The sequence below is a fragment of the Microcebus murinus genome, chromosome 14 (assembly GCF_040939455.1).
Source record: "Microcebus murinus isolate Inina chromosome 14, M.murinus_Inina_mat1.0, whole genome shotgun sequence".
In the NCBI taxonomy this organism is placed as follows: domain Eukaryota; kingdom Metazoa; phylum Chordata; class Mammalia; order Primates; family Cheirogaleidae; genus Microcebus; species Microcebus murinus.
In genome coordinates, this window is record NC_134117.1 from 77,420,901 (window position 1) to 77,435,601 (window position 14,701).

A 14,701-nucleotide genomic window follows, 5' to 3' on the forward strand; every position below is an offset into this window, starting at 1 on the left:
CAGGGGAAGGCGGCATGAGGGACTAATTGTCTGATGTAACTTATGTCACACGCAAGACGGAATACCCACTAAAAATTCCTTCCTGAGGGTCCAGCTTGCTTACTTTGTGAAGCAAGTGCTTCACAAGCAGAAAGAAATGGATCATTCGTTACATACCAAGTGCCTATCAGCTGCCAGGCAATGTGCCAAATGATGGGGAGACAAAGGTAGAAGATACAGCCACTGGTTTTAAAGAATTTAGGTTCTGATGGGAGAAGAGTTCTATGGTAAAGGCAAGTTCGTTTCTAGCAGACCACAGGCCTTCTTCTGAGAACAGTTAGGAAAACTGAAAACATCTATCGGCATTTCTGCTTTCTGAATTACATATCTATATTTCATAAATACATTAGTATTACATAATTATATATGTGCAAATATATTTCAGCTATCCCAGTTGTTCTCTGACAGACTAGATAGGTCAGTAGATCATAGAGAAAAGTAGCAGAGTGAGCAAAGTGAGCTCAATTTTGGAGACACTTCTAAAAGAAATTCAACCATACTTAGGCAGTGCTAGTTGAGAGAAGCTATGCAGAAAGTGACAACCAGGTGTTTAGGAGGCAAGTGAGTTTTTGGCAATTCTGACAGTGAGATGAAAATCGGAAGGGCTGCAGTAAATACCCCCTCAGGATTTCCATTGGGGAACCCTGAAGGGTTGAGTGAACCCTAAAAGTAAGGGCAAATCAAAAATAGACTGGACTCTATAAAAACTGAAACCAAGCCTCTGAAGAGTCCAAACCCTGATTGGACTAAGGTGACTATCCCCCTACTATAACTTCCTATCAGGAAATTAAAATTTTATGTAGACCTTCCATGATTTTCCACAGATAATTTTAAAAAATCAGGCATACCAGCGGACAAGATCCAAAGCAAAAACAGATGACAGAAACCTGTTTATAGGTGATGATATGAAAGTTATCAGGCATAGATATTAAAACAGTATGATTAATATGGTTAAGAAATCAGATGACAAGCTAGAGAAAGTCTTTAGAGAACTGAGATACATATAAAAAATTTAAACAAATAATCTAAAACTAAAAAATACAATGAATGAAATTAAGAACTTAATGGGCTATACAGGAGGTTAGACACAGATGAAAAGAAAATTAGTGATTTGGAAGACAGGTCAGTAGGAAGCATCCAATGCAAGGTCTAGAGAGAAAAAGGATGGAAAATTAAGTATTGAAATTATGCAAATAATACAAAAGTTTGCAGGGGGTAGTAAATAGAATTAAAGTTCTAGGCTACCTTTGCCAAATTCCTTTCCTCTCATATTGATTCAATTCAATTCCAACTACCTTTGTTTTTTATTTGGGTCCTGAATTCTCTTGTCTAGAGCTCTTCAATGTGGTAGCCCCTGACCACATGTGGCTATTTAAATTTAAATTAATTAAAATTAAATTACAGATTCAGTTCCTTAGTCACACTGGCCACATTTCGAGTGCTCAATGGCCACATGTGGCCAGTGGCTGCTGTATTGGACAGGGAAGACACAGAACATTTCCATAATCTCAGAAAGTTCTCTTGGATAATAATCTTATTCCCTGATATTTTGCATTTTTTTTTCAGTTTAATTTTTAGATTTTTACTTGTGATGACGTTACCCCTATGCATAGAACATTTTCATGGTTCCAGACTCTTTAGTGTGATGTTCAAGATTTTACACATGCTGACTCAATTCTGTTTCTCTGACTATTGAAAGCAGGTAAAGTAAATTCAGTGATGCACCATTAGCAGAAAGAAGGCAAAATAATCTCAAAATCAGATGCCTGCGGCTCTGTGGGACCGTCTTGCATGGAGAATGGTGCTCAGAGCCTGATGCTGAGTCATCAGATGACTGCAGCCTCCTCTGTCTTGGAATACTCAGGCACCAAAATGGTAAAATAAACACTACTTTGGCTCTTGGACTTCCCATTGGAAAACTCTTTATTTTAGTAGTCTATGGGGCAGGTGAGGCTTTTATTGAACTGAGTCCTGGCTTTGCCATTTCCTGGCTTTTAACCATGGACAACATACGTCACCTCTTCTGTGTCCCAGGGTTCCTAGCTGTTGCGGGTGAGCCCCTGCACCTGCCCATACATGTTAGTTGTGGCAATTAAGTGTGGTTTTGCAAATGTGGAAATGACTTTATGAGGTTGGGTGCCAGATATAGCATATGGCATTATTTGAGGTTACCATGCGGGACAGGGCTGTTAGCTACTCTACTTCATATTGTGCTGTTTCTTTTTGTCTTACAGTGATTTCTCTCAAAGCTTCTGAAGATTCATCTTTTGAGAAAAAGAAGACGACTTGGGCAGTTTTTGAAGGTAAAGCTTGCATGCTTCCTTATTATAAGATGTAGCCTCACTTTTAGACAGTAAGAAGGGAAGAGAACGGGAAGAAAGGGTCCTAACTTCTAAGTTTTGCCGTAATATCAAGTTGTTTTCTGGGCCTAAACATACTCAAGATGGGGAATCACTGATGGTGTCAGCGCACGTGTTTTAAAAGAGCAGAAATGTAAGCACCAATCTGCATGATTTTTGTTTCTTTGTTTTGTTTTTCTCCAGAATTCCTGAATCTTGAAGTGATATAACAATGATAAGTACATCTATTGTGACTACATTTTATTTCAAATGTCTTAAGGAGTTTGGGGTTTGAGAAACAGTTTGAAAAGCTTAAGCAAGTAATTTTCAACCCATGTTAGGGTCAGCTGGGGATCTTTTAACACTGATGCCTTTTCATGTCTCCAGAGACATGAAACTCCTGATTCAGTTGGAATTTGTTACAAGCTCCCCAGCTGATTGCAGCACACGGCCTGGCTGAAGACCACACCCTAGAAAGTGGCTCCCGAGTGTGGTCCCAGGCCGGCGTCGCCGGCATCACCTGGAACCTTGTCACAAGCACACGTGTTGGGCCCCGGCCCGGCTTACGGCATCAGTATGCTGGGGTCATGTTCAACAATCTGGGTTTTAATGAGACCTCCAGGTGATTCTGATGTGCACTCAGATTTGGACCCTAGAGCAGGGGTCTCAGTAGGGGGTGATTTTGCCCCTCCAGGGACATTTGTCACTGTTTGTGTATATGTTTATTGGCACAACTGTGGGGGGATGCTCCCGGCATCTAGTGGCTAGGGGACAAGTATGATGCTAAGCATCCCATAATGTACAGGGTAGTCCCCACAGCAAGGAATTTTGGCTGCAAATGTCAAGAGTGCCGTGATCGAAAAACCCTGCCTTACAGTAAGGCAAGGTCAGAGAAATTACTACCACAGAGCGAGTGAGGACTGTGAGCCATAAGCAATGAAAGAATGTACGCTGTGGGTTCTCAGGCAGAGCCTTCGGTCAGTGAGAGACCGGGTGAGAGATGGTCAGTCACTTTGGGAGGATTATTCTTGTGAAGGCATGGCATTTATTAATGAAGAACGATCTAGCCAAAAACATCTCAGGAGATGCGCGTGCCGGGGGCGTCACCGGCTCCCCCGTTGAGCCAGTGGGTAGTGTGGCGGAGGGCCGGCCTTGGAGGGAGAGCACACCTCCAGTACCTGGAATAAAGCAGCGGGCTGAAGCCCTTTCTTTCTTTATTAGAAAAATGTAATTGTTAATTGTGAACATCATTTACAAACCATAAGGTGTCACCCACGTAGGCCACTAGGATTGTTTAGTTTTATAGTCATATATTTGTTATATAGTTATATAGTCACATATCCTCAGATTGCCCTTTACGCCAATAATGATTCTTTGTATTCCTTGAATTTTCTTCTGTACCTTTTGTAGCTGCTTTTTTCTATGTTTGATGATCGTCTAGCAAATAATCCCCAGATCCCTGAAATGCCTACCTGTTGGCAAGAGCCGAAAGTGGCTTCACTCCTCGTGGGGTGACGCAGCACTACAAGCAAGGCCGACCTTCTCGTTGATGCCTAGTAAAGTGAGCAACCCGCGTTGGTTTTTACCCCAGGTCTCCGGAGCTGCCCTGTGTCCAGGCACTGTGACAAGATGGGGTTATCTTCATAACGACCTGGGTGTCCCTAAAGATAGGGATGTCACCGGGATGTGGCGGCCAGAGCCCTGTGCATCATGAGATGCACACGAGTGTCCCGGGAGGCCTGGGCTGCAGCTCCTGAGGGTGTGATTGTTTCATTAAGAAGGGGTCGAAGAATCTGCACTTTCTCGGTGCGAATCTCCTCGGCAGGGGAGATTCCTAGGCAAATGGTCTGAGGATCATATTTTGAAAATGCTGTGCTACAAAAAGCAAAACTATATATATTTGGAAGGATTGTGGCCTTCAGTCCCACTACAACCTGCAGCATAGCCAGTGTCTCTGAAGCACTTTGTATAATTAACAATGTTTTATGGCTCACATGTAGCTGTGGGGCGTCAGGGTTTCTTCTGACCTAACTCTCTGCATGAAGACCGGAGCCCGGCGTGCGCTGTGCGCTCAGCAGTGGGAACCGGGCCCTTCAAAGAGCAGAGCTGGCTTTCTCGCCATGTGCGATGCTCGCCTCAGAGCCCCTGTTTCCAAAGCCATCTTTTCCCATGACTTGGCAATGGCAGCTGCGGCAGCGACATCCGCGTGTTTTGCTTTTTTAACCCAGCCACAGCTTTGGCGAGGTTAGAGGTACAGTTGAAACTCCCTGGCGCATGATCCCAGGCCTTTGGCCCTTCTGTTCCTGCCCGGGAGAGTGCAGTGGATTGCAGACGGACGCCATCCCCCTGGGGCCAGCTCGCCTGGCCCGGAGCCCACCCCACAAAGGAGGCATTGATGGTCAGGCCTCTTTGTGGGGTGCAGGGGTGAGTTAAATCCCTCAGGGCTATCGCTCAGGTATCTCACCCTAAGCAAGATGCTGTTATGGGCTGGATTAAAAAATAGTAGCAGGAAGCAGAGTTTTATCGCCAGAAAGCTGCCATCTGCCAGGGCTGTTTGCATTTGCCCTGGAAACGTACAGGATGGACAGTATCTCTCTTCATCCAGTGGTCGGGGGAAAGTGGGGTTCCTTGATTATGCTGAGGAATGCAGGGGTCATGCTGTTTCAAAGCAGCGCTGAATAACCCTGCTGGAATCCAGGTTGCCAGGCAACAGGTGCTGTCTGCCCTGGCTTGGCCATGTTGTCTGGGACGGTGGGAGCTGGCACGCCGACATTGTGCACCCCTGTCTTGGCCTCTCTGCTGCGCGGGCAGCCACTCCAGCCCGCCAGCCCCGCGTCTGCTTCAGGGAGGCGCAGGCGTTTCCTGCATGGCTGCTTGCGCTTGAGTGCAAAAACGGCATCCTTTGGAAGTCCAATGGCAAAAGACTTCAAATGAATTCAGGGAATGTAACACAATTTCTGCAATTATGGTGGGTGTGCAGGAATATATGGTATTTTAAAAGCTAACTCCACATTCAGTTAACTGCAGATGTTTTCTTAAATTTGGGCCTGAAGATTTGACTTCAGCCTTCTGGCAAGTGCTGTTTGGCCTCATGTGACTTTTAAAACTTCAGAGGCAACATTTATAATTAGGGAGATTTTCACATAAAACCCTGAGGACAAGTTGGACGCTATGGCCACACAGGGCCAGCCTTCCAGCCCGAGAACAGGCCCGCAGCTGAGGTCTGCTGCGGCTCTGCACCAGCTGACACGGCAGAGGGCGACCCTGGCTCGGTGGTTCCAGTTTCACCTTTGCTTGCAGAGGACGCCCGGGGAGGTGGAGCTGGTGCTGGAGTACACACAGCAGGTGGTTGTCCTCATGCAGCAGAGGGGGTGCTGGGGACAGAAGGAGCATTATCAGAACTGGGGGTCCTGGCTGTGGCCCCATCGAGGGAAACTCGAACCTTCTTTCTGGGATTTTCTCCTCCTGCAAGGTGGCACTTTTTGAGGTTCCTGTGGCTTCAGAAGCACAACAGAGTGGCCGTGACCGTTCTGTGTGTGAGGGACCCCACGCAGGCGGGAGGCACCTGCTGGCCAGCGTCTACAGCCCGCAGGCCTGCGTGCTCGGCCGGGCAGCTGTGCCTTCCGGCCCGGCCAGATGTTCTATGATTCTGTGGTCGCAGCTGCCTGTGGAGAGCCCCCGTGCTGCGCTAGGAGGCAGCCATCTGGACCCACGTGAGGGCCCTCCCTGCTGCCGGGCAGGGCGGGTCCCAGAGGCCCACAGCGAGCGGCTGGGCGCTTGGGAGGATTGCCCGCCGCGGTGGGTGGGTGCGGTTCTCACTGCACCCGAGTCTCTCCTGGGTTCCTGCAGTCCTGAAATTGACAGTCGAGTTCAGACGAAGAGGCGCGCCTGGATCAGGCTGCCCAGCGCCCGTGCACGGAAACCTTTGTAAGGCAGTTTTCCTCTCCATTCCAAGAATGAGACCAGAGCCAAATTTCCCTGCCTTTTGGTCCCTGGGCCCACAGCCGCAAACCCTTCGAGGCGGACGCTGTGTCCCCCTGCCCTGTCTGCCACGTCCCGTCTATCTGCAACATGACCATGTTGTTTACCAACCTCTCCTGCCAGGAAGTGCACTGCCATCCTGTCCTGGAGTAGTTTGCTCAGCAGTGCATGAATCCGGAGCTGGCCACGTGTTGTCTGTTTTCTGGCCAGTCCTGCATCCTAGTGTCCTGTCCGAGTCCTGGGCTGTGGACTCTGCTCTGCCCCAGTTTGTCAAGGAGTGTCTTGTCCAGAATCCAGGAATCCCGTTGCTGAGTTTCACGTAGTTTAAATGGAGGCCCAAGCATCTGTCCTAACTCTGACCCCGCAGGGAGTGCTCCAGCCTGCTAATCTACAAAGCCTGCACGTTAGGGACACAGCTTTCTGCAGAGGAAGGTTTTAATTTTAGACATGTGAGAGAGTTCTCTATACTTCTGTCTCAGCTCCTCACAGCCCACCGCTCCCCGAGCGCTCTCATCCAGCTCTGCCCCCAGCGGCGGCCGGCGGGCTGCCCCCAGGACCTCCCCACCAGCCGTGTCCTGCGGCGGCACTTTACTCTTGGCTTCTAGAACTCTCGCTTCAGTCTTCTCTGCTTCCATGACCAGTTCTGGGTCCCTCTGTAGGGGACTCTCCCTGCCCCCACCCCCACCGGCACCTCCACCCCCCGCCCTGCTCGCTGGAATACTAGTGCAGGTGATCACCTGCAGCCTGTCCTGCGGGACTTTCTTTCCACGTATTTTAACTTTAGCCCAGCCTTACATGTCACCAGAGGCAGAACCCTACTCCAGCCAGCCTGGGTGAAAATGCTGACCTCCTGAATGCAGGAGGAGCTCGTGCCCTCCAGGGCTTAAGCGGCACGGGGCCTCCCTGGGGCCGGAGCATGGGATTCCGTCCATTCTCCCTTCTCTCGCACTGACCTCGAGCCCGGCCTGCTCCTCCAGGCTTGCTGTGGGGCCAGTGCACCGGCAGCTCGAGCACTTAACTACCTGCCTCTCCACGTCCTGAGGGCTTTGCAAGGTGCATTCCTGTTAGCTCAGCAATTCCACTTCCAGGAACATAATCTTAAGGACATACTGTAAGAGGTGCATTAAGGTAAAAGTTTACGAATGCTCATCATGGAATTATTTATTATGGGGAACAGGTAGAAATACTTTGAGTAGCCAATAATAAGGGATTGTTAACTCACTGATGGTATACTAGTATGATAAACCTTTATCATACTTTTAAAAATGATTCAGAATCATTTTCTGAAAAGGACTTATTAAGAAAATGAGGTAAATAAAAAGCAAGACATGTAACCGCCTGATCTCAATTTAAAAATGCATGCATGGAATCATAAAGTACACCAAATGTTAACAGTAGTGAGCTCAGGGCGATGGGATGGCTGATGACTTTTTCCTCCATACATTTTTGTATTTTGTGTTATTTTCCATACAGCTCAGTGCGGAGCTCTACTCTCTTGGAACCCCCCCAGCCTGCACAGGCTGCGTTGAGTCCATCCGTGTGTCCCTAGGACTGGACACGTGTCCCTATTGTTGCAGTTACCACGTAGTCCTCTGATGTGTTGGAGAGAAAACCTTTGCATGTTCGTCTTTATTTCTTGTACTTAGGAGAGTACTGAACGTGGCAGATAATAAATGTCTGTTGGCTGAAGAAATTTAAGTCAGTAGAGAAATGTTTTCATACAACATCTGCAGCAGTTTGCTTCCTAGAAGGCTGAAATAATGCTTTGGCTTCCCTTTCCACTTTCTGCACCATTTTGGCATTTAATGGATCAGATTGCTGATAAAATTGAATTTAAGAAATGTATATGTATATGAACAAGGCTTAGCTATTGAGATTTAAAAAACTGTTTATTTTGAAGTTATTGTAGATTAACATCCATTTCTAAGAACTTGTGCAGAGAGGTCCGTATACCTGCCGGTGTCCTTTGCCCGATTTCTCTCAGCGACAGAGAGCTGCAGAGCTGCGGAGCAGCATCGCAGCCGGGCTGTGGCATGGGCACCGTCAAGGTGCAGAATGTCTCTGTCACTGCAAGGGGCCCTATGCCAAACTCTTTTTCCTCCTATCCTCAGCCCTCCTGAACCTCTGGCAACCACATGGATCTGTCCTCTATTTCTGTACTATAGTCATTTTGAGAATGCTATACAAATGAAATCATACAGTATGAAACCTTTGTGGATCCTTTGTTATTCATTCAGCATAATTCTCTAGAGAGCCATTCGGGTTGTTGTGTGTATCAGTAGTTTTTTTAATTTTTTATTGCTGAGTATGCCACAGTGTTGACATACCACACTTTGTTTCATTGATCGCCCGTTAAAGGACATCTGGGTTGTGTCCGTTTGGGGCCATCATGAATAAAGCTGCTCTTGTTACTGCACAGCCGGGTTCTTTGCCCATGCACAGGGGAAGCCAGTGCACTGAGACAGCAGGGGTAGCAGCAGAGAAAGAGTTTAATGTCACAAGACGCCAAGCAAGGAGACGAGAGGAATTTTTCAAATTCATCTCCCTGAGAATGTTGGGGCCAGGGATTTTAAAGGTAATTTGGCAGACAAAGGGCTAGGGAATTAGGTCTGCTGATTGGCTGGGGATGAACTCATAGGGTGGGCAGGCAGAAATTGTCTTCTGGGCTGAGACAGTTCTTGGGTAGAGGGTTGCAGGACCTGTTGCGTCAGTCCCCCACATGGCCACTGCTGTGGCTGGTGTCCGTTGGTGGGCTCCCTGCATGCAGAGTCTGGGGAATGTCTCAAGGACCAGTCTTAGGTTCACAACAGGGACGTTATCTATAGGAGCAATTATACATCTCGCAACAGTCAGGAGTACCTGACTCCTAAGCAGTAAGCAATTGTAGGAAGGCAAGCGATGAAATAGTGGCTGGTTAACTTTTAGCTCTGCCTATTCTTCTGTAGAAATCAGACTTCTGCCACAGTTCTTGCCTTGTGGCCCTACATTACTTTAATATAAGTGGTTTCACTATCAACATACATGCACAGGTTTTTGTGAGAACTTAAGTTGCCGTTTCTCTGGGACAAGTGCCCTGGAGTGCCATTGCAGGGTTATATGGTAGTTATGGGATTATCTTTTAAGAAACTTCCAAACTGTTTTCCAAAGCGGCTATACCATTTCACATTCCCACCAGCTACATCAGAGTGACCCAGCTTATCCATAAGCTTGCCAGCATTTGGTGTTGACGCAATTTTTTATTTTAGCCATTCCGAAAGGTGTGTAAGATATTTTTGCATTTCTCTAATGGCTGAGGAAATTGAAGATTTTCTCATGTGCTTATTTGCTGCCTGTATATCCTTTTTCGTGAAATGTCTCTGTATGTTTTGCCTATTTTTCTGATAAGATTGTTTATTTTTTTCTGTTGAGTATTGAGAGTCTTTATATTCTAGGTATTAATCCTTTGTTGGATATGTGGTTTACAAATATTTTCTTTTGGCCTATAGCTTGATTTTTCATTCTCTTCACATGGTTTGCAGAGCAAAAGTCTTCAATTTTGATCACACCAGATCTCTCATGTTTTGTTTGCGTGGATGGCGCTGCTGGCGTCAGGTCTGAGAACTCCCTGCCTCGCCCTGGATCCCCAGGGTTTTCTGCTGTTTTTCCTAAAAGTTTTTTAGTTTACATTTTACATTTAGGTTTGTGGTTCCTTTTGAGCGATTTTTGTACAGTGTGTGAGGCTTAATTCCATTTCCTGCCAGTGAGAGTCCACTTGCTCCAGCGCTGTTGATGGAAGAAGCTCTCTTTCCGCCACTGAATTGCTTTTGTACTGTTGTCAAAAATCGGTTGAGCATGCTTGTGTGGGCTGTCTTTCTGGGCTGTCGGTTCTGTTTCGTCCATCTGTGTCTGCCCCTCCACCACTACACAGTGCCCTGACTGCTGTAGGATTGGGCTTCAAATTTCCGTTTTGACGGTCTTTGTGCCAGTGTAGCTCCGCCTGCGGCCGAGAGGCTGACACGTGCCCTGCCTTTCAGATCTCTACGTGTACGCCGTCCTCGTGTGCTGCCTCGGCATCCTCAGCATCCTGCTCTTCCTGCTGGCCGTCGTCTGGCAGTCTGTGTTCAGCAAGAGGAAACCCAGAGGTAAGAAAACGATAAGGTCATGTCTGGGGTGCGAGCACAGCCGGCCACAGACAGGCGGGAGGCGCCTGGCAAAGTATCACCTTGGTGGAAAAGTACACGGTGAGTCAGGGGCTGGTTACCCGTGGGTGCTGAGCAGAGCGAGCCGGAAGGCATGTTGCTTAGCCTCTGCTCAAACACGCCGTGGCTGCTGCTGACAGAAGCCCTTTTTGGTCCCCGTGGCTGCTCCCTGCCTTCACTCTCCCCAAAGAGGCTGTGGCGTCACATGAGCCTGGGGTTGAATTATGGCTCTGCCACGTAAGAGCTTTGGGACGAGTTCCTGAACCGCTCTGGATCTATGAAGCGGATCGACACCGCTTCCTTAGGTGGAACGTTCCTGTGAGTTCACCTGGCAGGCCTTGGAAAGCTCCCCTTCCCTTGGTTCCCCGTCCAGTCTGAGTGTCCCTTCACCTCCTTCCTTGCCGGCGTCCCCGTTTCCCCGGACTCTGTCCTCAGCCCCTGCCTGCCTTATGCCATCTTTCTCAGGGCTGGCAGTTCCTGTGCCTGTCACCCCTGTGAATGTTGCCTGCTGTCTCGTGAGTCCCCACCTGTCATCAAGCCTCAGTTTCGTGTGTGCAGACCTCTTGTTGGTGGTCTCCTCTGAGAGCCCCCCGGCACCCCCTTCTCAGTCTCCAAAACAGCCGGGGACACTGTCACTCCTACTGATGACCGGGATAAGAGCTGAGCTCTAGAATTGGGCTGGCGGTGGTTCCACGGCACTGCACCTTGCTTACTGCAGACGATGTGTCCTCTTGCCTCTCCTTCCTCATCTGAGACATGGGAGACAGTGGCACGCCAGCCTCAGGGGCGTTGTGAGGTCTGTTACCAACAGAGAGAGGTTCAAAACCTTTGAGACATTCTAGCTCCTAGTAAACATCCCGTATTGATGTTGATATATGGTTATAATTAAATATAATATCACTATTAGCCCAAGGTCTTGGAGCTTGGAAGTGTCAGATGTGGTCCTCTCTGCTTGACTCCAACAGGGACTCTGGCAGTGTTTAGGGAGGGCATTCTCCCCAGAGGTATGGCAAGGCTAAGGGACCAGGGAGGGCGGACACACATCCAGGGACAAGCACTGACAGGAAGCTGCTTCCAGCCTAGACCTTAAGGGACACGGGAGGAGAGGTTCCTGAACGTGCAAGAGCTGCAGCTTTGGGAGGGGTTGCCAGCAGGGGCCTTAGAAAGGGGAGTTGGGGGGAGGGAGCCAGAACCGTACATTCCTCAGCCTCTCTCTTTCCCACGCAGATCTCCCACCAGAAGTCAGAGGGCAGAGGAGCACAAAGGCACAGAGGCCAGCCTCCAGGGGCCCAAGCGGGGTGGACAAGGGTGGACAGGGGTCCAGAGGGGCAACAGAGAACTTCTGCATACTTGGCACCATGCCACGGGGCCGGTGCAGCCCAGGTCTCTCCCTCTGGAGCCCGTGCCCTTCCTGCCAGCGTTTTTGCGTGTCTCTGTGCTGTCCTGCAAAGCCAGCTCCAGAACCTTCCCCCTCGTGGCTCATTGCACATGTGCATTGGCATGGGCCTCCCTTCAAGAGCACGCAAGGCAGGGACCACACATTTGATCCATTCTCCTTGGAATCTGGCTCGTGACAGATGCTCAGCACATGGTGGGCAAACGGGTTTGTTTCCCAGCTGCTTTGCTCTGAACGGTTGGAGTGTGGAAGCCACATCGGCAGTTTCCAAGCCGAGTGTGCTCTGACAGCACTCTGCCTGGGCTCAGGGGTGTGCTAGAGAGTCTGACTTGAGCTGCAGGCCCCACAGGGCCCTGGGCAGAGCCAGGGAAGCAAAGCAAGGCCCAGAAGGGTAGACTGGGACACACGGAAGTACCTGGTGTCCTCCTTCAGGCCCCACAGAGAGCCCCCTGAGAATGGGGATGCCAGCTGCCTTGTCCCTCGGGGGAGTAAGGGGACCCAGATGGCCTGTCGTGTCTGTGCACGGTGCTGAAAGCCCCCAGCTGTCCAGGGCTCCATCCGAGCACCTGCTGTGGGCCAGGCCCCGTGCTGGCTGCTGTGTGTGCTCACGCACTCCTGGGCGACAGCCCGCGTGGCTCCATTTCACAGAGAGCACAGCTGAGGAGCTCTACAGAGTCCTGAAACCAGGCAGGGGCAGAGGTGAGGTTCCAGCCCGGCTTCCTCCCAAGCCTCACGTTTCTATTCAGGAAAATGTCTGCCACCAGGGCCGACCTTGTTGAAGGAATTTTCCTTCCTCCTTCCGTGACGGCTGTTGCTGAGATCCCTCCCGAGCAGCTCCACCCAGCACCTGCAGCTCCTGGGCCGCTGTGGTCTGGTGCGACTCCCGTGGGCAGGTGCTGCCCGAGAGCCCTAGGAGCTGGGCGCCCCCCAGCCACCCTGTGGGGCCAAGGATGGAGGGCTGTGCGTGGTGGTCCTTGGGGTCCCCCTCAGCCGCGCCCAGGAGCCTGACAGCAGCACTGCCAACCTTCGGGAGCAGGCCACCCCCGGGAACCCCTGCAGATGCAGCTTCTGACCCAGCGTGCCGGGCGTCCTGCCAGCCCACGCGTCCCACCGGCTCTGTGGCCGGGGGAGGCCACACGGAGCAGCGAGGCCTTAGAGCCAACTCTTCTGACCTCTACCCCACCTGCACCCCACTTTTAAAACAAATATTTTGAAGTGATTTCAGTACTACTACCTGTACACCCCAAATCAATTTAATGTTCTACAATTAAAAGAAAAATAAAAGGAAAGTAATTAATAACACAATATGACAAATTTTAGGATTGCACCTCTTCTTTTGAATAGGTGTGAATTTCAGAGAAAAATAATAATCCATTATTTATGACACTTGAAATAGAAGCTAAATGAGCACAAGTATACGTGTAGGAAGACTCAGTATGCATGGGACAGGGACAAGCACTGACCGGCACAGGTGGGCCCTCACCACAGGAGTGGCACTGCCCGTCCCTGGGACCAGCAGGGCTGGTGACATCTCTTTCTCTCCCTGTGTCTTACCAGCAGGGCGGCCAGATCTGCCTACTTGGTGGCTGCAGGCTCCTTGCTGCCTAGACTGGACGCTGGCACAGTGTCACTCTCTCACATTCTATGGGTTAAAGAAAGTCGCGAGGGCAGCCAAGACTGAGGGCGGAGGATGATGACAAGGAAGTCATGACCACTGAGGGGCCAGAGGATGGTGCTAGGTGCTGGGCCGTTACCCTGGCAACCAGCTAGTTCCCGAGGAGCATTTTGTGTCTGGGCAGGGATGAGGGGGTTGGGACGTGGTAGCAAGTCCAAAGTAGTGGGTTCTAGCAGGCACCAGGCGACAGCAGGGACAGGGCACATCCATCCACATCAGGCTGCATCCCGAGGCTGCTGCTTCTGTGGCTCAGCTGCAGGTGGCCGTGCTGTCCTTGGGGGCAGTCAGGCGTCTGTGGGCCAGGCCGTGTGATCCTCATAAGTGGCAGCACTGAAACCCAGCAACACCCGCGCGGCTCACGTAGAGCATGCTCTCACATTCAAGGCACTGCGCCGTGGCAAGCTGGCGTCACATGGGCGGGAACTAGTGATGCCTGTAATTAGGCAAGCACGCCGGCAGCAGAGCTTGGCTCAGTGAGGGCCCTGGCCTTACTAGGGACCCCTGGCTGTATCAACGGTTTCTAGATTTTCTGGGAGAATATGTGTTTGCTGGGCCTCCTGCATCCTGGCCACGTGTAGGAAAGCCAGCCCCTCCTGCCGTGAGGGGCGCAGCGCGTCAAGGCTTATGGGCCGCCCACACCCGAGTGCACGAGAGGGCCAAGCCCAGCCCTGCCCTCCAGCTCCCGCAGCGCGTCCATCCGGGGAGAGGAGTCAGGGTAGCTGGCCCCGCTGCTGTCGCGCCCCAGTGGGGCCCTGAGATAAATGCAGTCCCTCTGTAAGCCAGGCAGCCGCAGACCAGCCCCCTTCATTCCCAGCCTTCCTGCTGCCCAGGCCGCCCCAGGCCTGGCGCTGCTTTGTTTCCCAGGGCTCAGCGTTCACGGGAGCTGCAGTTAATCGCACCCACGTGCTGCCTGCCAAGCCGAACATGCTGCCCCTCCCTCCCGAGCCCTGGATCTCCGTCCCTGCTCTTGGCCGTGCTGGCAGTGCCTAGAACCTCAACCCAGGGCCTTTGCGGCTCTGAGTCACCCTGGAAGACACCAATCCTGGTGGCCCAGGGCCCAGCCCTGAGTTATTCTAGCAGTGCCTCAAGCACA

General features: G+C 50.6%; 1 protein-coding gene across 1 annotated transcript in view; it reads left to right on the plus strand.

Moving 5' to 3' along the window:
* LOC142875591 (V-set and transmembrane domain-containing protein 4) overlaps positions 1 to 14,701 on the plus strand; it is an 89,407-nt gene that overhangs the window by 24,257 nt on the left and 50,449 nt on the right. The window contains exons 3-4 of the mRNA XM_076010308.1: positions 2,274 to 2,342; positions 10,373 to 10,480. Coding sequence (XP_075866423.1) covers positions 2,274 to 2,342; positions 10,373 to 10,480 — 177 coding nt within the window. The remainder of the gene's footprint in view (positions 1 to 2,273; positions 2,343 to 10,372; positions 10,481 to 14,701) is intronic.